Source organism: Perca flavescens, chromosome 17 (assembly GCF_004354835.1).
Source record: "Perca flavescens isolate YP-PL-M2 chromosome 17, PFLA_1.0, whole genome shotgun sequence".
Classification (NCBI taxonomy): Eukaryota; Metazoa; Chordata; class Actinopteri; order Perciformes; family Percidae; genus Perca; species Perca flavescens.
This window is the reverse complement of record NC_041347.1, coordinates 1932501-1956775: the sequence shown is the minus strand read 5'-3', so window position 1 is coordinate 1956775 and position 24275 is coordinate 1932501. Positions and strand designations below refer to the sequence as shown.

General features: G+C 40.4%; 1 protein-coding gene across 4 annotated transcripts in view; it reads right to left on the bottom strand.

Moving 5' to 3' along the window:
* kndc1 (kinase non-catalytic C-lobe domain containing 1) overlaps positions 1-24275 on the bottom strand; it is an 81880-nt gene that overhangs the window by 28376 nt on the left and 29229 nt on the right. For 2 of the 4 annotated variants that reach the window (XM_028603893.1, XM_028603894.1), the window contains exons 10-17: positions 23915-23976; positions 23642-23800; positions 22079-22156; positions 21817-21901; positions 20603-20795; positions 18324-19024; positions 16700-16838; positions 1231-1493 (exon numbers count right to left, since the gene is read on the bottom strand). In XM_028603893.1, the coding sequence (XP_028459694.1) occupies positions 1231-1493; positions 16700-16838; positions 18324-19024; positions 20603-20795; positions 21817-21901; positions 22079-22156; positions 23642-23800; positions 23915-23976 (1680 nt within the window). Of the gene's footprint in view, positions 1-1230; positions 1494-16699; positions 16839-18323; positions 19025-20602; positions 20796-21816; positions 21902-22078; positions 22157-23641; positions 23801-23914; positions 23977-24275 lie in introns of those variants that run through there. The other 2 variants (XM_028603895.1, XR_003694749.1) reach the window with 2 other exon arrangements.

The window sequence follows — 24275 nt, the reverse complement described above, 5'->3', positions numbered from 1 at the left end:
ACACATTTTCTTTCCCTTTTTAACTCGTATGGTATGGGATTATTTTTGTAAGGTTAATTGTTCTTGGTGCTTTCCCTGGCACTGGGCCGGGCTGCGGAGCCTGAAGAAACATCACTCCCCACTCCAGTGTCCACCACTGTTCTTCTGAGGCAGGTCAAAATGTATGTTTAAACTGCGGGCGATTGTTACTTGGACCGCCTCCTGATTGGCCAATCAAAGCATTCTGAGTTGGACGCTGGTTTGACGGATTGTGGGGAAAAAAATGTATTTGTTTCAAATCGGTAAAATAGACATAATGAGTGGCACATAACGTGAAGTAACATGGCATTTTATTTTGTTTGAGTTTTAACTTGTTCAGTGGGGCAAGTCAATTTCTCTTCCACTTGCTCTACAAAAAAATCCACTTGTGCCGGACATGCGGACAAGCTTTAATGTTGAGCCATGGATACGATGCCCAGCCCTACCCAACTGTTGATCAAATAGGTCAAATTAGCTCCACGTTGGCTTATTGCAACAGTAACATGCTACTTACAAGTGAATGCCATCAGTAATAATGAAGTCATACAATGCTAATACAGAAGAACACTCACAGGGGCATTTTTTTTTGTCTGCACGTTGTGTACTTTTACTTTAAGTAGATTTTACTAATATACTGACAATTTTACGTGTGTGGCATTTCCAATAAAAGGTTTTTCCTATTTTTGTATTGTACTATTGCTGCTTATTTAAAATATCAAAAACTACCTCCACCGCTACAGTGCAATTACAACACTTAACAATTTTGTATTACAAAATAAAGTCATATGTGAGTTTTTAAACTCAAGTTATAGATCTAATATTTTGTATTCAGCGGACTATGTGCTCTACACTGCTAGATGAACACATCTGTGTATTTTATAAATTTGGAACTGGATCCAAAATTACACTGGCACATCGGAACCAAACACATTTTTTAAGTCATTATTTACCTCCGCAAAAGAGTTTATGTTTTTGGCACAGCTTGTCTGTTTTTCTTTGTGTTTGTGAAACATTCATGTAGTGTCAGAATTATTGGAAAAAAAGAGTTCCCGACTGGGAAAATTCACACTGCATTAAGATTTTGAGATACGGCATGCTTTGGCAAAAGTCTGCGCTCTCCAAATGCTCTTCTAGTCACACACTGTAATTTGAATGGCTTTGATCTTTGTCTAAACCATAAAGTAATGTTGAGTATCCAAGTCTATCTCCTACCTTGACAGATGCTCTGTTGACTCTCCTGCGTTCTTAATTCAAGAGCTTCAAGCGCAGCTTCATTTTCTCCGTGACAGGGCCGGGCCTCAGTTCCTTCCCAACAATCCACAGCAGCAGCGGGAGTGGACGTGTGAATGTTTCCATTCAGGTCGAGACAACCGTGCAGGCAAACTTCTCTCTTCCCTCCCCAGACGGTGGCTATCAGGGGTGGGGTAAGGGCTGCCCTTTTCACAGCCTTTGATAGAGAGTGCTCATTAGAGCCGCTGCATGAGGTGCATTAGGAGAGAGAAAACACACAGCAAGTTCAAAGCTAGCGGAAATGAGCGCTTATGTAAAGAACGATGACAACCATGTGCATTTAAGTATGTAATAATCATTTTTCTAAAAAAAAAAACAGCTGGAAGAAAGCAGCCAAAAACAAAATAGTCGTTCACAGGTGAATCCAGAATACAGCGTAAAAGCAGTGGGGATTTACTGATTTAATGTTAAAACAAAACCCCATCGCCCATTGCAATAACCGCTAACCAAACAAAAACCCATGAAAGACTAAATACAAACATCTCTGCAGCTTGTTGCTCACATCTTGCAGATCAGATGCACTTGAGAATCACACTGATCGATCAATAAAATGTAACTGCACCAGGACAGCAAACAGTCCACTCCATCTTTCAATAGAGAGGCTACAGTCCTCCGTCTATCCCCTCAGAGAAACTGGAACAGTGGGAAAAAAAAAAAACTGCCCGGGGAAAGAGTGTATATCTCTATGCAAAGCTGTGATGTCTCCCTAGTACCACAGCAGATTAAAGCCAGGGCCTCTCCACACATTGCCCTGAGCATAATAGCATGGCAACGGCTGGATAAAAAGATGTCTGCCAGAAGTGACAGGCTCATCCTCTGCTCGTCTCTAGCTGACATTTAAATGGAGAGAAGAGCGGAGCATGGAATTTGTTGCCTTCATTCATGCACTTAAGACACATTGACTGACCCCTCTCCCCCCCCCTCCCCGGGCTACTTGTCATCATATTTTAAACAATGCAGAAGAGGCTTTACATGCGTCTTCAATGTGGTTAGACTTCCCTCCCGGCACAAACAAACATGCTGCAAATCAGTTACCATAGGGACCGTTTAAGCTGCTTAAGTTTATGTTTGAAGTGCATATTGTATTAATGCTCATTTGAATGCCTGTGTGTGGATGTGCACATTTATTTGAGAGTGTGCAGAGGAGGAGAGGTCATGTTCAGTGTGGACTGGATCATTCTATTCTTCAGAACCCACAAAAGAATACATTAAAAATCTGACCACAAGCAGCCAAATTTGGGCATTTCAATGTTTGGACGGAAGCGCTGGCTGTTTTATTGTTAACTAGATACGCGTTTTCAATTTAGGCTGATTATTCTGACACCAAAGATAATCTCTTTAACTCATAATGAAGGCTAAGTGTGCTGATTCGATCCATTAGACAGCCCACCCCCTGAAAAACAGACATTTATTTAAAAGGATTAAAAACTGATGCATGATAATGAAAAATAAAAAAAATAGTCAGAATCTGAACTGCACAGTGGATGGTTCAGTCAGTAAACTGAGATATGTATGTAACTTTCCAAATGTAGTAATATGTCAAGAGATGAACTACAGCAAAAGTGGCGTTGTGATGCGTTATGTAAACAGCCTGTCACTATTTAAATCACCCACTGCAAAACTGAACTGCTACTGTACTGTGCTGGAAATGAGCTCCGACTGAGCTTATGTAGTTCATTTGGATGTTTGAAAATATGGTGGGAAATATAACATTTCCAGTTCACTGGCGCTTGCAAAATTTTGCTATATATATATATATATATGCAAAATATTGGTATTATCAGGGACAGATATCGTAATTCATCATTATTTGACTCTGAGAGATGTGGGCAGTGAAACAAAGGTTATGCTATTATAACCATAGTTCTAGGTAGAGGGCTCCGCCTGTGTGAGATGACCAAAAGTTATGCTTTTAAATACCTAGTTCTATCTCACAGAGGCGGAGCCCTCTACCTTGGGGCCCTGTAGCCATAAAGTCCAGCAGAGGGCGGAGCCTGTTTGAGATAGAACAAGCTAATTATTAGGTGCTCTCTGTGATCCTCCAGACAGATGGCTATATCAACAATAGGGGTGTCACGATTCTCCAAATCTACGATTCCATTTGACTTCTGATTTTAAGGTCACAATTTGTTTTCCAGCACCGACTCTCACAACCAGGGGTACCTGAATGCTCCACTGGTTTACAGAGGGGCACCTGAATGCAATATGAAGTCTCATCGGAGCCCACATGCTTTGCCATACATTGTTTGTTTATTTATACCTTCATTACATACAGGCTGAACTGTTGCAGCTCCCTTTATGTAGGCCTTCCCCAGTCTTCATTAGGTCACCTACAGATGGTCCAAAATACAGCTGCAAGGATGTTGACCTGGTACTCAAAAATGTGAGCACATAACCCCAGTGCTAGCTGTGGTGGAAAATTTTATTTTAACCATTTGTTTAATGATATTAACCATTTGTTTAAAGATTGTTTTAAACCTCCACAAAATCCTGCTCCTTCCTGTAGACTTTTAAAGCACCAGAGAGGGGAACAGCTACAGCCGTCAACTACAGCCTAGAGAGTTATTTAGTTTTACTAGCTTGAAGCTCCTCACATTGTTGACTTTTTTCTTAGATAGAAGTGGAGAAGGCCGATGACTGTTTACAACAGTGAGAACTACGTAGGTTTCTGTCTCCTGAGATAAAACTGTTGTTTAGGCTAATGTTAAGAACAGAGAGCAGAGGGGAAGGTGAGACAATGGTTTGACTGTTAATGATGTCCTCTCTTCAACTATGGCCATGCTAAAGACATTTAGAGGGGTGACTTAACAGAGGTCTTCACTATATGATGTTTTGATGTTTAGATTTTAGGTTAGAAAGACATTTTCAGTTGTGCTGCGTGTACCTTTGAAACTGTTTTCTCCATCAAACTTTGGTTTAATTCTCAAACAGTCGTTATTCGTTTTGATTTTATCATGAATATCACTAATGCTGCTGCTTCAAGGAAAACTTCCACCACAGTTTGGCGTTGTCTAGCAGGACGGTTGAGTTAACAGAGAAAAGAGCTCCGTTGGGTCGCTGATGACTGGCTATCCAGGGATCAAAAATCACCTGCCTCATACCGCTAAACCTTTAAAAAGGTTTTTCAGAGAAAAGAGGGTTAGGACCGCGGAGAGCTCTTGACTGTTTTCCACTCTGATAAAAATGAACAGGAAGAGATTTCAAGCAGCACGGTAAGATAAAATTGATTAATTACAATTGGATTGTGAATTCAAGGTTTGTTCAAATCATTCTAAACAAGCAACCATTGCTAAACGAATTAAGTAATGAATAATTGGCAAAATCATTCTCTTTAACTAAAGAGAATAAATGAAACTAATTCTGACTTTTGGGAAGTGAGTAACTGGGTATTTTTTTTGGGTCATTAGATAGGACAAAGATATAACTGAGGTTATGAATGACATCTTTTGGCAGACACGGACAACGTCGGACATGTTTATGATTGAATTCTCATATGGTGATCAAACAATTGACGGACAAGACCAGTAAGAAAACTGGCAGAACAGTAGGCAAGGCCTAAAAATGTATCTACGAAACTGATAGCATGTTTCTTGATTAAAGAGGCGGACTGCAGAGTAAAACAAAACAAAAAAAATAGTTAACTATTTAAGAGATTTTTGACTGCAGGGTTGCACCGGGTTTTTCATACAAGTTTCCCGAACAAAAACAAATAGTTTAAACTCTGAACAAGTTCTGGACCCTTTAAAGACAACCTGCAGGACGGTCTGGGTTGTAACGATACTCTAAACAAGTTCTGGATCATTATAAGGACAGCCTGCGGGACGGTCTGGGTTGTAACGATACTCTAAGAGAGCCTCTTGATTATTTAGGAGACAGACTCCAACAAGGCAAAACATACTAAATAGGTAGAGTTATTTGACTATTAAGTTGATTTTGTCCGCAGGGCTGTACACGGGTTTTCACGCAAGTTTCCCGATCAAATAACCTCGCGGTTCAAGGGTCAATCATGGAAGAAGAAATTCCCTGTCCCAGTGATGCAACTGGACCCATTGTGGGTGAATGACTCATAAATATGGACCGGAATGTTTGCGATGTCTGTCATACTGGTCAAAAAGCTTTGGCTTTTCCGAGAAACTTTGTGTACAAAGACACTGAGAATGTTAAAACAAGATTTTAGAAGAAGTAGAAAGAAAATCAATAATTAAGACACAGGATTTAAAGCTACCGAGTACAGGAAAAACAAAGAATGCTTTAAAATATAGATAAAATAGTAATTTAGGGATAGAATGCTAAAACAAACATGCACCAATAACCTCCTCATCAGTTCTAACCAAAGCCCATGTTCTGAGCTTTCTCTAAAAACCAGGAAGACGAGCTGGAGAAATGGAGGGACGAAGAGGACACAGACTCAACAATCGGACAGGACTGACAGCATCCGTCACACCTGCATAGGGTGGAAAGACCAACGAGTACGTGAGAAAACCATGTTTGAAGCGTTTGTCTGCATGTTACAACAGGCTGGTGGGCAACATATGGAGCGCGGACCTGAAAAAGGCCACTCCCACGAAGGACGTGGTCGAGCCAGAGAAGTGCCGAGGCGGGTACCGTGGGCAAAATGATCAGCCCAACAACCCAGACCAGTGTTTGTACTGCAAGGACTTTGGACATTGGGTATTGTGGCATCACAAGGGGACGTGTGGTAGAGGGACGCTATTTTCCTCTACAGGAGTTGCTACCCAGTGACAAAATGGCCGCCACCCACACTACAAGTCCCAGAATGCACTGCACAGGGAGGTGCAAATGCCTCAACCTGTTGATTACTGCCGGTGCTCATGCACTGGAAGAAGACAAAGAGAGCAGAGGCAGAGAGAAGAAAAGCAGAGGTAATGGGGAAAGAACCTAAGCTACCAGGACTTTGCTAAACCTAGTAGTTGTACTCCCAGTACGTTTTGAGTTTGAGTTAGTTTTTTGTTGGACTACTTTCTGAAAAGACTGCTTAAAATAAAACCTCTGTTTGCCTGCAACCACTTCTTGGCTTGTCTCTGCCCTACACACCACCTGCTACAAAGAAAAACCGCTCATGACATCACAGTATGTAACTGCCCGAAGAAAAAGCAAAAACCACCTCAGACAAAGAACAACACTAGTCCCTCTGTTTGACTGAGTCCAACAGCTGATGAAGAAGGTAGTGCTGACACACACACACGCTTCATGCAATGAAGAAATGCTTTGCACTGATACACTGTTTTTGTTTTTGCTATTAGGGACAATTGATAGGTTAGAAAGTTCTGGAAAATAAATCTATTCAGTTAAACCATTATAGTATGTTATCTTCTAACCTGACTCCGCCAGATGGATTGCTTCGCATTTGCTCGGCATATCCATCTGGGAACTTTCCGTTGGGAGAACTTTTGGGAAGGGGCGGAATACTGGTTATTTGATTGGATAAACCATCTGTCTATCACCTATGTTGGTGATAGATGGGCCAAATCAACCAATCAGATCCACGAAGCGTATGAAAATACAACCACAAGCCCGCCCCTGCTGCTGCAGGCAAAGCATAGCTCGTAAGCTCAGCATGCAAGCAACATGTCGGTAAAAGAGATTTGCCGTTTGTGTAACGAGAATTTAGGAATAAAAGGCACCATTTCAGTTTCCCGGACCATATTCCAAAAGAAGGATCCAAGAGAAAAAAAGCATTAGCGAGCGGCTAACAGAATTAGGGCTACCGCTGGCTGATAATACTGGTTAGCTGATTGGATAAACCATCGGTCTATCACCACCTAACCCACCTCAAAACCAACGCTGATTGGCCCGGTCGTTTGGCTAACGGCTCCAAATTTTCTCTGCCTCAAGATGCCAGACTGATCTGCGAGTGGAAAACTGGAGCTCGCGAGATCAGGACGGTCTCACGAGGCTAGTTATTTTCTGAAACCTGCAAGAAAATGCCTACTACTGAGTGTAAAGTTAAAGGGGTTCCACTCACATAACTTGATTATTAGAGCTAACGATTTGACACTGAAGATTATTTGGTCGTTCTATTTGGTCAATTGTGGCTGCAGGTCAAACAGTAAGAGAACAATTCTCTGTTCCTCTCTCCTGTACATGGGAAAAACAATTCTTGGTGTATGATTATGTCCACTTATTTGGTTTAAGTAGTGATTTAATGTGCACTTTTAACATTGGCTTAACCTCCACACCTGATGGATTGAGAATTTCTCGTAATGATGCATCTGACATAACCACTTTTGTTAATTACAGTGTGGCTAAAATGACCTCACTGAGGCAGCGTCTGTAATCACCTGCCTCTGACTGCATGAAACCTGACCAATATCACCTTTTTTTTAGTGCCCAGCTTGTGTTTTCTACTGTACATCTCTCAAGGCTGCATCTGCTTTTTATTCCTCAAGAAAAGTTTTTTTGGTGCAGTGGTGTTTTCATGTAAAAATTAACAGAATAGCAGCTTGTTCAGTTTTGTGTTAACGATTAGGATTTTTTACTTGAGCCGGTCACCTAAAATGTCTGTATACGTTCCTGATGTCACTGTAAGACTTTTGCTGCCAAAGCTATTGAAGCGCTCGTGAATATAAAACTGGCTCTGCAGTCTCCCCCGATGCTGGGACTGCCAGATCCCTAAAAACAGTTTATACAGACATACACATACATATACATGCTTGCAATGAAGACATGCTTTTTTGCACGCTACAAACACACCCTACACAATAGACAGATAAAATTAGATACAAATACTGCACATTGAATAGAAATGACTTTTGGAAAATATGTCCACGTATTCAATGTGTTTGTCTGGTGTGTATACAAATTGCCTAGCATGGTGTTAATTATACAAGGGAAGAAAATTGGATTTTTAGTTGATTCAGGAGCAATAATTTGGGTTTAATGAAGTTTTGTTCTTCAAATCAGAAGCTCTCTGGTAAACTAGTTTTTTCCTTCAGAGAAATGACTGAGTGGTTATCCCAGGAAAGTTCACCATTCTTATGATAGGTTTGTGTTCAGATTCTTAGGATCCTGAACTATAAAAAAAGGAAAATGTTCATTGTTTCTTTTTCCCCCTCTTCCTTTCATCTGAGTGTCCTGAAAATTTGTTAGGCAGAGATTTGAAAATGTCTATTTGAAATTGAAGTCATTCTTTCACCCACGGGTCTTAGGAATGTTTATTTTTCTGCCAACTGGCTTTAAAGTTGTGCGACTTGATAAAAATCACTCTTTGGCTGACATATTTTTGTTGCAGCCTAAAAGTACTTATTTGTTCACAAATTATAATGGAACACGTACCATGTCAGTCTGTTAATCTCCTGACTACGGTAAAACAAATTGGGACACCGGTAGTTAAGTTTAAGGAATCACAAATATTACATGCATTCCTTTTGGTCACGTTTTGACCCTGATGAAGATTATGTTGGAAAAGTTTTTTTAAACAAATCTAAGGACGAGCATGAGTTTTCTTTTGTCTACTGGGATACACAAGTCCAGTGGCTGTTACCTTGACTGATAAACTTAATACGTTTTTCAGAAATTCTAACTCAAAAGCTCACATTCATGTTTCTTTGTCTCCAACAGAAGAGGAGACAGACCCAGGACACCTTGTGACTATTTGTAAAAATTGACTGACTGGACTGACACTATTGATAATGTGTTTATTTGTCTCCATCGAAAGGAGACTATAGAAAACCCATACAACAACAGCGTATGCCTTGTATTCACAGTGTTCACATATTCAGTGAACGTGTGACTACGACAGGCATTTTTGCACGGTAAAAACAACATTTTTATCTACTGATGTTTCACCACTTTTTGTCTCAGGTACAGCGTCATCTCTGGGCAAAACACACAAATGTGACATGGATTGATAGACAAATTGTCAACCTGTAGTCATCAAGCTGCGTTCGGGCTACAGGCCCCAGAATACATCAGTACACGCTAAAACAGGAAGTAATCGACAGAAATCCGACCGTGTTTTTAACTCTTTGACGGATGGGGTTTATAGTTCCGTGTTTAGATTCTCCAACACGTACACTTATTCTCTCAAGTAACATAAATAAGAAAAATCATTTTTATTACAAATGTTAAAGTTTTGTTTTATTCAGGACCTTCAAGCAGTAAATGCAGTGGGTCTATGCTTGAGCACCTAATGTCTCCCACAGCTAAACATAACATTCTGCAGGGAATGTTAAAGGTTTTGATTCTCTGGGGTTTTGTCTAACATTTTTCTTTTCTCAGAGTTCCAGAAGAAAAGACAGTAAATATCGTTTTATAGTTCTGGGTGATGGTAAGCTGTACACCTTGACACACCTTTGTGAGAAATACATTGAGTTGTTGATTAATGATGCCATAAATTACAAAAAGAATAACTGTGTTTGTATGTACCCTGGAGAAATCCTTCTTTCTTTGAGAGATGACAGCCAGAGGAGGAGACACACACACACACACCACACAGAGATAAGATACAAGCTAAAACCAAACATGAGTAGTACAAGTGAAATTTTGGTTTAAAGAAATGATTTTGATATACATTCTTGTTGAATATTATATGATGTGATATGTTTCCCATAACAAGTAAACAAATTGGATAAATAGATGTTCAAGTTAGAAGTTATTAGGTGTGCTTTATAAGGCTAAACACTAGCAGATGGTAATTAGTGTTACTTTGGTTTGTAAACTATAGATAAAAAAATGACATAAACAATGTATTTTGGGTAATTCGTCTTAGTTTAATGGTGATATTGAATAAATGAAGGTTGAAATGAGATTTAATCCTAAAAGCAGTACATTTCATATCATACTCTAATGAGTTTTTGAGTTGCTATATCACAAATTGTCTAAACTACATTAGTTGATGTTGACGTTGAAACACTTTACTGAGGTGAATTTCATCTAAAGAAATTATTTATTGAACTTTGGTTACTGATAAACAGGATTTGCTGTAAAACCTAGAATAATGTTAATGGCTACAATATTAAACAGATTATTTATATTGCTTTTGAGTCATGAGCTTTGTCATGTCTCAAATGGGAGGGATATAATAGCAATGATGAATAAGGGGTTTAATAAATGGTAGGGAAAGTAGCAGAAATAAATAGTGTTTGTTAAATAATTTTAGTGTTAAAATATATTTTTTTTCCTCAGATATAGGTTGAGAATAACCAAAGTGCAAGAATAGTTAACAATTGTACATTTAAAAAATCTGCTCAGGTGAGAACACAAAACAAAATTGACAAAATTGATAGTTCAACGGTAAACAAAGGGATCATCTACCCACTGATTGACACAGTAGTGTAAGGGGATGCAATAGTAATAGTTTTGTTTTATTGGTTCTGATCTGCTCTAAAGAATTTTGCTCTAAATTTTTTTTTTCTTTATTTATACATAGGTAGGGAGAGGCCCATAATAAAAAACAACTATTTCTTCCACGGCAGTATAAGGGAAATTAATGGTCAGTGTAGGTTATTGTGTGAGAATTTTCTTCTGCTCTTTTGGCCGTAAGAATCCAGGTGTCAAGCCTGGGGATTCTGTGGGGATAACAACTTCAGGAGGAAGGATTGGCAAATAGACGGTGACCATCGAGATCCTTCCAGTGACACAGGGCAGTGAAGGTTCCAGGGAGAGTCACCTGGATACACGCATCACTACAAAAGGTTCCGGAGGAGAAGAGGACAGTTTTTTCTACAACCTGCAACAAGTGATGAGCAGATCCTCTGCTGAGTCACCTACGAGGGAAATCGATTCAGAGATCAGCCTGACAGACGGCGTTGAAATCAATCGGGGAAAACTGGAGTTTTTCTCACTGTTTGCAACATATTGAGAGAGGAGAAAAACGAGAAGTTTTTCCAAGGAGGAAAAACCAGAAGCCACATACTGGTTTGTACCTTTTGACACAGCACATTCCTGAAACACACTCATCCTGTTGCAGCTCTGACAACTTTGACTCACAGCACATTCTTTGTTTTCTTTACACTGAGGAACTGTTGACATTCCTCTGTGACTCAGAGCAGTGTGCCTTGAAACACACACACACACACACACACACACGCACACACACACACACACACACACACACACACACACACAGCAGATGAACAGAAAGCACTGAAACAGGGACCCTTCAAGAAGAACAAGGGGGGTTTGCCAAATTTGTAGTGTGTTTATTCTTTGTTACTGCATTTATGATTTTCTATTGCATTTATGGTTCTTTGCATTTTATTTTTGATGATAGAAAAGTACGATAAATCACGTGTAACCATTCCTCTCAACATTTACATACACCAACACACTAGGGTGACTGGCGGAAAAGGCGAGTGATGCGTTCACCGCTTTCCATGTCAAGGAGAAAATGGTGGTTGGAATACAATAAGTACTAGTACAGAGCTAATATTACTGTAATGATTAAAACTATGTCCACTCTCAATAACAGGCATTGGGATGCTAAATTGGGGTTTTGTACCTTATGTGGTCCTCATGACCACACAAACTAAACTGATAGATTATTGATAAAGAAAGTAAATTATTCCTAAACAGCAATATTGTTAATATTGAACAAAGTTAAAGGTCCAATATGTAATATTTATACTGTAATAAATCCAAAAATTACACCAATGCCTCATCAGATATTAAGGACACATGTTAAACTGAAATACTATCTTTTCTGACAACAATGCTAATTTCAGTATTTTTTCTTTTTGAAATTTGCATTCCGTGACGGAATTTATGTTTATGTTTTGATCTGTGTGTTGTTATCAACGGCCCAGTTTGACAGGCAGGCCGGGTTGCCAGATATACCTGTAAAAACGTAAACCCAGCGCGCTACAGCTGTAACGGTAGTACAGCCATGAAAGCAGCAAACAAACAAACAGGATCAACGGAGATAGATTCTACATGACATAAAAAAAAGAAAACGGCATGTTTCTAACAGTTGCGTGACCAGAGACGTAATAACCCCCGGGTAAATATTGGAGATGGATTTGAAAGATGTAGACAGCTTAGATCCCAAAAGGACGCAGAGTTGGCTTATTTTCTCCTGAACAGGTAAGCATTAGCTTCAGGCTAATTTATCACAGCTACTAGGGACGGGCATTTTTTGTCATTTCAACATTTGTGTACTCACATTGAATTATATAGCTAGAGTACCCGAGTTGGTTACTCGCAAAAACAACTGAGACATAGCCAGTAAAGTGATCCCGACTGGTCCTGGCTAACGCCGCCATGCTAACCCTGCTAACTGTTGTCATGGCTGGTTACAGCGTGTAGCCTCTTCAGCGGCTGGAGCCGACAACGGTGAGTTATTTTAAACCACGAGAGGGGGGCTGTAAATCGGAAAGAGAGGACTGTGAGTTTGCAGTGTGTTTAGCGATTGTTGCCGTAATGAAGTGTGTCGGCAAGGTAGTGGTATTTTTAGCGTTTCGTATTGTAATTCTAAGCCGAAGAAGTGTGCCCGACTGGCGTGTGGAGAGGACAGTGAGGTTGTTGTGTTTTTAGCGGTTCATACTGTAATTTTAAGCCGAAAAAGTGTGTCTGTCAGTTGGTTACAGAGCTCCGCGTGAGCACGGGCTTTTATGACTGTCAATATAGCCAGCATCTAACGTTAACTACTCCGCTGTGCTGTGGAGTAACGTCTGGCTATGTGAGACAAGCGTCTAGCAACATTGTTGTGAATGCTGCGGTCTCAGCCTGGCAACCCCGTGAACTTCGAGTCTGGGCAGGAGGGGGCAGGGGAGACGACTCTCCAGTATTTTGAATTGGTAGTGCAGTAACTATTTTAACCGCTAGCTGCCAGTATTACACACAATATTACATATTGCACCTTTAAGTATAAAGACCTAGGCCATTTTGTTGTGTGCTTTAGAACTTAGGAAAAGTTTCTTGTGGATCTTTTATTACATTGAAGTAATTTCACCTTCCACATTTTGACGACACACATAACACCACATTTGACTAAGACTTTTGAAAGATTATCTAATAGATACATTTTCTACTAATGCATGACTTGGTATAGTTAAGAAATATATGCGTGATGTAGGTTATAATGATTTGTTCACTATTTTTTCGCTTACAGAAATAAGCTATTTTCAGTAATACCACACACATAGAATAACTGAATTTTTTTTGAATTTATTTTATTTTATTTGTGACAGCACTTAATGAGGTTAGAGACAAGGAGGGGTCAGTTTGATTCGGATTCTTCTCAACTTTCACTCTGTGAGAGCTTTGATAATTGCACTAAGCGTGTTTCAATAGATTTATATTAAAATAACCAAAAGAGGGAAGCATTTGATGGCATTGGGTAAATTAATTACGGCTTTATGGAAACATTTTAAACTTATACTATGTATTCAACGACTTCGCCGTATGGGTTTGCAGTACTTGGGGTTTAACCATGGGTTGTCAATGGAGCGGTACATGCGTATGGGTAAATATGAAATTAGTAAATGTTCACACTTCACACCAGGTTATTTTAATGTTTAAATACATAACACATTCTTTACACAAATTATAAGGCACTAGTCTGATTTGACATTAACCTGAGTGACATTCAGGTCCAGGGTTTTTAGCAGATTATGTTTGGTCTTCGGATTTGTTTTGTTTGCTATGTCGTTACCCTAATCAAGAAAAAGAGTTCTTCATTCTTATGGTAAATATGATTGAGCCTTCTGACGTATTCCGTCTTTCTGAATATGATAATAATGTTTGGACACCGTCTCTGATACTGTGTGAGACTGATTTCTTTTTTTTTTAGACGTGAACGCTTTATTAAAGGTTTTTTTGTACCTCTTTGAAAAACAGCATTAGTTTCAATAGACAAGTATATCCATATGTTTGAATCTTAAGAAGTAAGGTTTGGTTATGTGATTAATTCTATAATAAGGGTTGAATCTTTAAAAGTAATTTATTTTTGTAATTATTTTGTAATCAAAAGGGTGAACTGTGGTGGCAAATTTTATTTTAACAATTTGTTTAATGATATTAACCATTTGTTTAAAGATTGTTTTAAACCTCCAAAAAATCCTGCTCCTTCCTGTAGACTTTTAAAGCACCAGAGAGGGGAACAGCTACAGCCGTCAACTACAGCCTAGAGAGTTATTTAGTTTTACTAGCTTGACTTTTTTCTTAGATAAAAGTGGAGAAGGCCGATGACTGTTTACGACAGTGAGAACTACGTACGTTTCTGTCTCCTGAGATAAAACTGTTGTTTAGGCTAATGTTAAGAACAGAGAGCAGAGGGGAAGGTGAGACAATGGTTTGACTGTTAATGATGTCCTCTCTTCAACTATGGCCATGCCAAAGACATTTAGAGGGGTGGCTTAACAGAGGTCTTCCCTATATGATGTTTTGATGTTTAGATTTTAGGTTAGAAAGACATTTTCAGTTGTGCTGCGTGTACCTTTGAAACTGTTTTCCCCATTTGCAAATGTAAATAAATACTCAAAGACCAAACTTTGGTTTAATTCTCAAACAGTCGTTATTCGTTTTGATTTTATCATGAATATCACTAACGCTGCTGCTTCAAGGAAAACTTCCACCACATAGCGTCTCTTCATTAGCTCCTCGTCCATCACAGAATCCATTTCAAGACCCTGTTGATCGCCTTCAAGGCTCTTAAAGGAACACGCCGACTAGATTCTCAGAAAGGCTTGCTGCAAAGCAAATCACTCCGCCCAAGTAGCAGAAGTACCTGAGCTTCGCCTTCTGAGAATATAGTTCCCAGTTTGTTTACGGTTAGAAGATGGCTGTGTCTCATGTTATGTTGTTCTTTGTACACGCTGTGACTCTACAAATCACAACATGTAAATAGGAGCACGTTGGCGTTATTTTGTCACTTATTCGGAGCAGTAGGCTAGTTGGAACCAGTTACCGGCAGGATCTGTGCTATGCTAAGCTACCGGTGGAACCGTCAGACAGCGTTACAACACGCACAGATACGAGAAGGGTATATATCGACTTGTCTAACTCTGGGGGTTACGGTGAATAAGCTAAAGTCCCAATAAGTCGGAGTGTTCCTTTAATGGTCCTATGACATGCTGCTTTTTGGATGCTAGAACACACTAGACCATGTATACTCTAACATCAAAAAAGCACACAGAACTGCAACTCTCCCTCACCTGGGCCAATCAGATCACATCCAACTCCTGATCCCAGCATAAATCCCGGTCAGAAGGACTATACAGCCAAGTAGAAGGACTATCAGAACCTAGTCTGACCCGGCCCTGTCCCAGCTCCAGGACTGCTTCCAATAAGGACATGGTTGTGTGCAATATGTTACAGAACAGAGCCCTTTGTTTATTGTTATGATTTCATCTTGCTTGTACATTTTTCCAAGAGAACCACCAAAATAGCCTCCGAACAGTGCTTCTTTTAACTTCTAGAAGGATTTCAAAAATATCGTCTGAATATCGATATCGAAAAAAAATATCGAGATATTAATTTTTGTCAATATCTCCCACCCCTAATCTCGACTCAAACTAAAAGGTGACAGAGCCTTTGCAGTTGCTGTGCCATGACTGTGGAACCATCTGCCTTTAGATAGAAGATGAGCTCTCTCCATTTCTGTTTTTAAAGACACATTTTTACTCACTGGCCTTTTTAATTTTAACTAATATATAAAATATATATTTTAACTAATCTCTCGATCTGTTGTAATGTTTATAATTCTGTATTTGTGAATTGCTACCTGTTGTCGTTGGGATGCTCTTTTTGTGTTTTCTTTCTACTTTTTTTTTTTTTTTTTTTTTTTATTCTTTTATGCTGTATAAAAAGAACCTTAGTGCTTTTGTGTACAGCCCTTTGGTCAGCTCAAGCTGTGTTTTAATGTGCTCTAAAAATAATCTTTATTTACTTACTATAACTCACTTCAGGGAAGCAGGAGGATTTTGCAGTTCTGTTGTGTTCAGTTTTGTCATCTCAGACTTGGGCAGCGGCCACAGTGTCTCAAAAAGTGCAGCTGCAGACTAGGTTACTGGTAAGCTAACATTGCCATGTGTCTAGAGCTGCATGCTACCGCTTTTGTGATTTAGTTTTTTCATCGGACACACACAAGTAGGTGGTGGAGAGAGAAAAATTCTAGGAGAATCGTCAACATTGCTTTTGATAATTTTAATTGAATGCTTATCTGCACTGTCACTGCAGCCAGGGAATGACCGTAACAGCACTATAGTGGCACTTTCTACCTATATATAGTATAACTTCATCACGGCACCGTTTCTGATTATGGGTTGTGAGCGTTTCTCTGTGGAGCGTTTTGAGACTTTCACAGTATTTATATAGCACCTCGACCTACTCTGTAATTAAAAAAGACTTTCAATCTTTACAATCCTATCTGATTCTCCACAGACAGACCTATCTCAGTCAGTTTAAAGGAAAATTCTAAAGTCCTACTCACAGTGTTGATGGGCTGTAGTTAACCAGGCAGTGCAATACACCCAGCAAGTCGTCTTCCCAGTACAGATCACTGAACCTCTCCTTCACAACACTGGCAAACGTGTGGTTCTGGAGGTCCTTCAAAGAGAAGATGTACTCCCCTCGGGAAAAGAGAAAAAGTCGATATTATAAATTAATATGTCTGAACACCTCAAGGCGGGATGATGGAGTGGGTCATTCTTTTGTCGTTTCATTAAAGAAATGCCTGCAGTGAAGGAGCTAGCTGGTGTTAAAGGAACATTACGCAGATTTGTAAACTTCTTAAACATGTATGTACAAGTACCCCTGGTTGGGAATCACTGCATAATGTACAAATAAAGATACAACAGGTGGTTCACATTTGCTGCGTAATGGCGCGGACACACCAACCCGATTATGGCTGTCGGACAGTCTGGCGAAGTTGGTGACTTGAGTCTGTTTGGTGTGTTCTGTGCCGTCGTCAGTCGGAGGAGCCGTCGGTCTTCATTTGGGCCAATTTGACTTGTTGAATCGGCCGGTGGGCAGTTGGACTCAATGACCAATTAACGGAAATGACGAGCGGGATGAGCCTGACGAACGGCTCTCGAAATCTGACAAAAATCTTTTAAACTGACCTTTGTCGATCTGAAATGAAGACAGATTCAGCAACTGCATGGTCTATTTCTCGCTTAAAATGTTTTCAGAAACACGTTTCGGTGAAGTATTTTTGTAAAATACAAGATCGTATTCCGAACGAGCCGCCATTATGGTCTGGCTTTGAAATTCGGGAGAAGCCAGACCCACGTGACGCGTTCGTTTAATCAGCTGCCGGTTTTCATTTTTTGGGCGACAATACAGCGTATACATATTAGCGCGTCTGCTGTTATGGAGACGTATTACGTCTTGCGCACGCGCAGAACGTACGCTCAAGTCGGCGTCGCTTCGGTGTGTTCCCCAGGCACTTTTCTGACCAACTTGGGGAGGCAGTCGATGCAACTCAATGGTCGGTCGTCGGGTTGGTGTTTCAGAGCCTTAAAGCAAATGAAGCAATAATACATTTAGGGCTTGGTATCGCCAATAATTTCACGAATTAATTCCGATTCACAAGGTCCCAATTCGATTACATTTCTGACTCGATATTAAGTAGGTTAGAGAAATTTCAGTTACAATACAAATGTTGCTTGGATATAAAAGATTCTCAGGTAACCTATGCTGTAAATGTTTACTTTAAGAATTGGACTAACATGACTTGACAAACTACAGCAGTGGTCAACACAATGTAGTGAAACTTTAGAATACAGCCAGAACAATCTTGTAAAACAACTGTACGACTATACCATGGAAAATAATGAAAAGCCAAAACAGTTGAGTTTAGCCAACAAAAGGTAACCCAAACAACTAGTTAACGTTAGAGAAAAGTTTGTGGTTTGGGCTAGAACACGGGCCCCTTTCCTGGGTGAAAGTCAGGTGACGCCCTTATACATCCATGGTGAAAAGTCATACAGAATATTAAAAGACTGATTTCGGGATTTTATTAGTCTATATCAGATCACTCAAACAAAGATCAAATTTAATTGGAGAATCAGTTATTTTAACCCAGTATATGACAGTTATCTAAAGATACATACCCATGGCGATGTCCTCATGTCCATTGTCCAAACACCCATCAAGTGAAAACTCTCCTCTGAGCAGGTCAATCACCTCCTGTAGGGCAGGGTGGACTTTAGGGGGGATGGAATCTGAAGAAGACTGCTTCTCAGCCCGAGCTCCCGGATTTGTTTTTCCATTGTAAGCTCTGGGTACACTGTGCTCCAGGGGGCGGTCAGAAATGATGGAGCTACCACTGAAATTAGATGACGGTGGGTGATAATCATAGGGTCCAGGCCTCACAGGCCCATTCAGACAGTTAATGAATGGACCATCAGTGCTCTCTGGAACTTTGATTAGTCCCTGTAGAGGCTGTGGCACCAGGGAGAGATTGATATTCAACCCGAGGAGAGACTCTGGAGCCCTAACCTGCACAGGCACTAAGGAAAGATCTCCTGTTGTGGGATCCTGACGGAAGATGTAATTGTTGAAAACACCACAACCACTGATGTTAGTGGATAATGGCAGAGGAAGAGAGTCAAGACATGAAATATCAGTGAGAGTAGAAGTAGAGTTGGTCGGCATCTTGTTGCTGGATGTTGTGGTTTCTTGATTAACAGGCAACTCTTGTGTAAGTAGAGTGGGTTCAGTCTGTCTCGTATAAGAGTACTGAGAATGGGAAGGGAAATCGAGGCCCCGTTCCTCGATGTGTTCACTGCTTTTTGTAAATCCATCCACAGTCCTGTAAAATAAACAATCGCTAATAAGCTTTATTTATTCTTTTAAAGTTGTGCAGCATTTTCTGTCTGTATTACTTAAAAAATAATAATAATAATTTAAATTCTGTTGTTTAAAGGTCCCATGGCATGGAAATTTCACTTTATAAAAGTTTTTTAACATTAATATGCGTTCCCCCAGCATGTCTATGGTCCCCCAGTGGCTAGAAATGGTGATAGGTGTAAACAGAGCCCTGGGTATCCTGCTCTGCCTTTGAGAAAATGAAAGCGCAGATGGGCCGATCTGGAATCTTCTCCTTATGAGGTCATAAGGAGCAAGATTACCTCCCCTTTCTCTGCTTTGCCCGCCCAGAGAATTTGGCTCACCCATGAGAGAGAGAGAGAGAGAGAGAGAGAGAGAGAGAGAGAGAGAGAGAGAGAGAGAGAGAGAGAGAGAGAGACATCATGGCTTTTTAAACGAGCAAACAGATTAGCTTAGCATAAAGACTAAAACAATTGTGTGGTGCAGTGATTTCCTGGGAGGCAACCAGCAGAGACTTCGGCAAGTCACTGTACCCGGCCTGAGCTTCCAAGACCACACCTGAGTTGTGAGGCAACTTTGCCATAGTGGCCACACTTGGTATTGCAGGATTTATCTATATGTAAAACGTCCACTTCCGGGATAGCTCCGTTGCCGGAAATTCTGCTGGATGTCCTTCTTTTCGGCCGGATGTCCGTTACTTTCAGATTTCTCTGTGTTGGCATTCTAAACTCCGGTGGATTTATGAGGACTATGGTTAACTGCTCCTCAGATCTCTGCAGGGTAAATCCAGACAGCTAGCTAGACTATCTGTCCAATCTGAGTTTTCTGTTGCACGACTAAAACAACTTTTGAACGTACACATGTTCCACCAAAACAAGTTCCTTCCCGAGGCTATTTTGCAGCAGCACCGGGGCTTCGTTCAGCGCTTAGCACCACCCATGACGATTATGATTGGTTTAAAGAAATGTCAGTAAACCAGAGCACGTTTTTCTCTCATCCTGGAATGCTGTGTGGACTAGCTAGACCCTCCTCCGCAGCGCTGTGGAGGAAGGTCTGGCAAGGCGAGAATAGAGCGTCACAAACACCACAAAGTGACAATTTTATATAATTCAAATTTTATACATTCAGTCCAAAAATGGAAATTCTAGAAGATATGCATCATTAAATTATTTCATGGCGTTCATGTGCGTGTGTGTGGAGCCAGCAGGAAGTCAGTTTACTCAGAAATAGTCCAGCACATAATTCCTCGTAAAACCACATCTTGTCCTTCTTACACTTGCGGAAACTATTTTTTTTTTTATTTATTTTATTGGTACATAAACAGAACAATAGGTGTGGAGTGTAGGTGGAGAGCCAGGCTGGCAAGCTAGATCTCTCCCATTTTCTTTGTGCTAAGCTAACATCTTCTCATTTAACACTCAACAACAAAGCCAATTAGCATATTTCCAAAATGTCAAACTATTCCTTTAAATTTTATGAAACTCCTTTTACCTAGAAATTTGCTTTTTAAAAACAGAAAAAAGTAAAGTGATAATAGTTCCACTTTTCTGGAACACCCTACCCTTCAATGGCAGCTCCAAGGTGTCGGATCTCCTCCTCTGAGTCCCCTTCATTGGTCAGGATGATGGGGGTGAAGTGTGTGGCAGTGGAGGTGAAGGCTTCTGGGAGTTGGAGTTCCTTGTTGACTGGATAGCTGTGGGGAACAGGGCCAGGCACAGGAGCCAATCGGCTCTCAGTGGCCATGGGCACAAAGCCTACACACAGTTACAACAATGCCAGATACAATATCAGTGATATTGTCTCATGCAATGCACATCGGTAAATTACACCCAATGTGGGAAATATCAGGAAGATCGGCTACTACGGAGATCCAAGTTAAAAACCATGCTCACTTCTTTACTGAGTCATCTCCTGCCATAAATGTTAAAAGAAGTGACATTTTTTAGGACAATAACAAATTGGCGGTGCGTCTTAATAGCACGATTGAAATGGTCTTCCTAATATTTGGCACATTTAGGGCCCTATTTTAACGAACTAAGCGCACGGCGTGAAGCGCATGGCACAGGTGTGTTTAGTTTAGTGTACGAATCCTAGCTAGTTTAACGGCGGAAAAACGGTCTGTGCGCCAGGCGCATAGTTCAAAAGGGTTGTCCTTAGCGTCTTCATTAATTCATAGGTGTGTTTTGGGCGTAACATGCAATAAACCAATCAGAGTGTCATCTGCCTTTCCCTAATAAGTGAACGTCCCCATTGTGGGATGAATAAAGTATTATCTAATCTAATCTTTAAAAGCCAGGCGAGTTTGGACCTTGGCGCATTGATGATGGCAGATTTGCAAAGCAGAAAGGAGAGATTTTCAGGAGAAAAAACTAATCTGTTCCTGCGTGAAGTGAAAGCGTGCGAGCAGAGCATATATGGCACAAGCACTATGCTACCAAAACTCCATGAGGTGAAGCAGGCGTAACAATAACAATGAAATGCTACGTTATTGACTTTAGGCAAGTTTTTTGTGAGTGGTGAGATACGCCAAGAACACACCTCCCTGTAAGACCAGCACGCCCATGGGTGCACAGATGGGCGCAGGTGCATTTGCTATTTAAACGCCGCGGACGCTGGGCGGGAAATTGACAACTGTGTCGGTCTTAAACTAGCAAAGACACTTGCGTCGGGCTTTGCGCTGCGCCGGGTGTAAGATAGGGCCCTTAGTGTATATTATGTACATTTTGAGGTAAACTATATTGCATGAGGGTCATCCATAAAGTGAAGATATCCTACCACTGTTTAGCGCAGAGTCCTCAAATGAGCTCTTTAAAGTTTCAGGCTCACTCAAATCGTCTGCATCACTGGATTTTGCGGCTGGCTGAAAGGAAATAGAATTGGTTCTTTACAATAGAGAGATCCCATTTTCCCATGAGACAAAACAGGACAGACAGTAAGAGGACGGTTAAAAAAAGAAACAAATGACCGTGACATTGTGACTAGTATACAATAAATAAAGACAAATGAACGTAGAGGTGAAAAACAAAAGAAGGTTTACCGGGTGAACTCTGCTGATGAGATTGTTCCACACCGTCTCGGCATTTGTCCCTTGACAAGATAAGTAGTCACGACAGCTCTGGAACAGATTTACAAAGAAAAACAAATGCGATAACAGTACAGGACACTTCACACACAATCACAAACAGACACCAATAATGTCCGAATTAGTTGTGCCCTGAAATTACGGAAGGGTTTGAAAATAAACCATCCAGCTACTTTACAAAATGACTGACCGCATACAAATGTAAGTAAATTATAATATTTGTTTTAGGACAGTCCTTCATGCAAAGCACAAATTGGATTCTCCATATTTAAATTACAAGTGATTGTCTTTCACAAAGGATGTCTATTTAGAAAAGTACTCCCTCTCTTAAATCAAATCAGGCACTTCATAGAGAACTTTTCAAATCAATGATATGCAATTATAGGTGCTCTCCAGAGCAAGATTTGATAGACAGAAGGGCAGAATAAAATAAGTCAGCAGAACGTTACATTCCATTCAGTGAAAACTCTGAACAAAGCCTCTCTCATCTCTTTTAATTGGTATCATAAATTGTTACACCGTTTTCCTTCCTGAAGATGTATCTGTTTGTCCTCTACTGTCCTATGGAGCCTTCTCTCTTATCTATCTACTCTCACGCCATCAAAGTGAATAGAGAGATTGTTAGAACGTTTATATATCCTTGTGTTTCCTTAAAAGGTGCTCTAAGCGATGTTGGGTGACGGCACTTCTTGTTGACGTTCAAAGTACTGTCAAACAAAATGGCGGCTAGGCTCGTTGTCGTTGTCTGGGACGGCTCTCCTCTACCTAACTTCCCTCTTCACGCTTCTCTCTGCTCCACTCCCCACACCCACCTTCATGTGCACACGCGCTAAGCCCCCAACCCCCACCCCCAAATCCTTCTTGTCGGTTATTGGCTGGAAGACTGTTTGTTACGTTTGGTGGTGCAGGTTGGCGCAGTTTGTTTATGTTGCCGTTTGTCTTCAGAGACCGCGTTTTTTTACAGTGTGTTCAGGGGACAGGCAGCTAGCGGATAGTGAGGAGATGTTTGCTGTATGTGACAAAAAAAATTTGTAGCCTAAAAAAAAACGTGCAACATCGCTTAGAGCCCCTTTAAACATTTGGAACATTGAGAACTGAACCATGCTTCGCGTCACTTTGTTCTCCGAGCATTTGCCACTGCTTTCAGAATTAACTCACTGGAGGTCCTGCCAGTAGATGATAGGATACAAACCACAAAACAATCATGTTCAGACGGTTTCCTAACCACAGAACAAAATAAAACCATCCATCCATCCATCTTCGTCCGCTTATCCTGTGTCGGGTCGCGGGGGGGAGCAGCTCCAGCAGTAATAAAACGGAATTGAAATATGGAAAACAAACCTGAATAAATATCGTCAGTTTCCCCACCTCAAAACTTCAAACACTGTTTGAGTAGAACATGTAACTGGGAGGAGAGACTTGTGTTTAAGCTGTCAACCCAGTTTAATAAAATCATAAGTAAAGAAAGCAGAAATATTCACCGAAGCCATTCTTAAAGTCAAAACCAAAATAATGTACTTTTTTAGCCATGATGATGGTAGGTCTCTCAATGGGCATCCTCTTTGCCATCTCCAGGAGCAGTCTCTTCAGCTCGCGAGGCATTGCCAGTTTTTGATGAGGTGATAAACTGAACTTGGCTGTTGCCCAGAGAATAGCAGCAACGCCATACACACAAACCTGAGCCAAGACAGAGAAGAATAGAAGAGGGAAAAATGTCAAATTGAAGCAAATGATTGGTGATCAGAAAGTTGGTAAGAAAAAAAACAATGAAGGCCCATCAGACAAACAAACCTTCTCAGTCACAATTCCATGTTCTTGATATTCAGGAGCGAGAAAAAACTCATCTCGGGATCCTGCAAAGAACACTGAGAGTCAGTTATTGAAGTCAACAAAAGCCTCCAAACACTGTTGACTCATTCACTAGGGTAAAGAGTGCATTTTTAACATCTATTTTGTAAGTAAACACCTAAATATATCAAAAATGGAAGAATGTTAGCCTGCTGGCTGGGCTTCATTGTTCTGCAGCAGCACAGCCGACTTTAGGACTTAAACCTACATTGTGTAATTTTTTTTGTTGATTCTTAGCAAAAACCCATTTGTTCTTTCACAAATATGTACTCATTCATGTGTAATTACTTCCACCAACTAATCA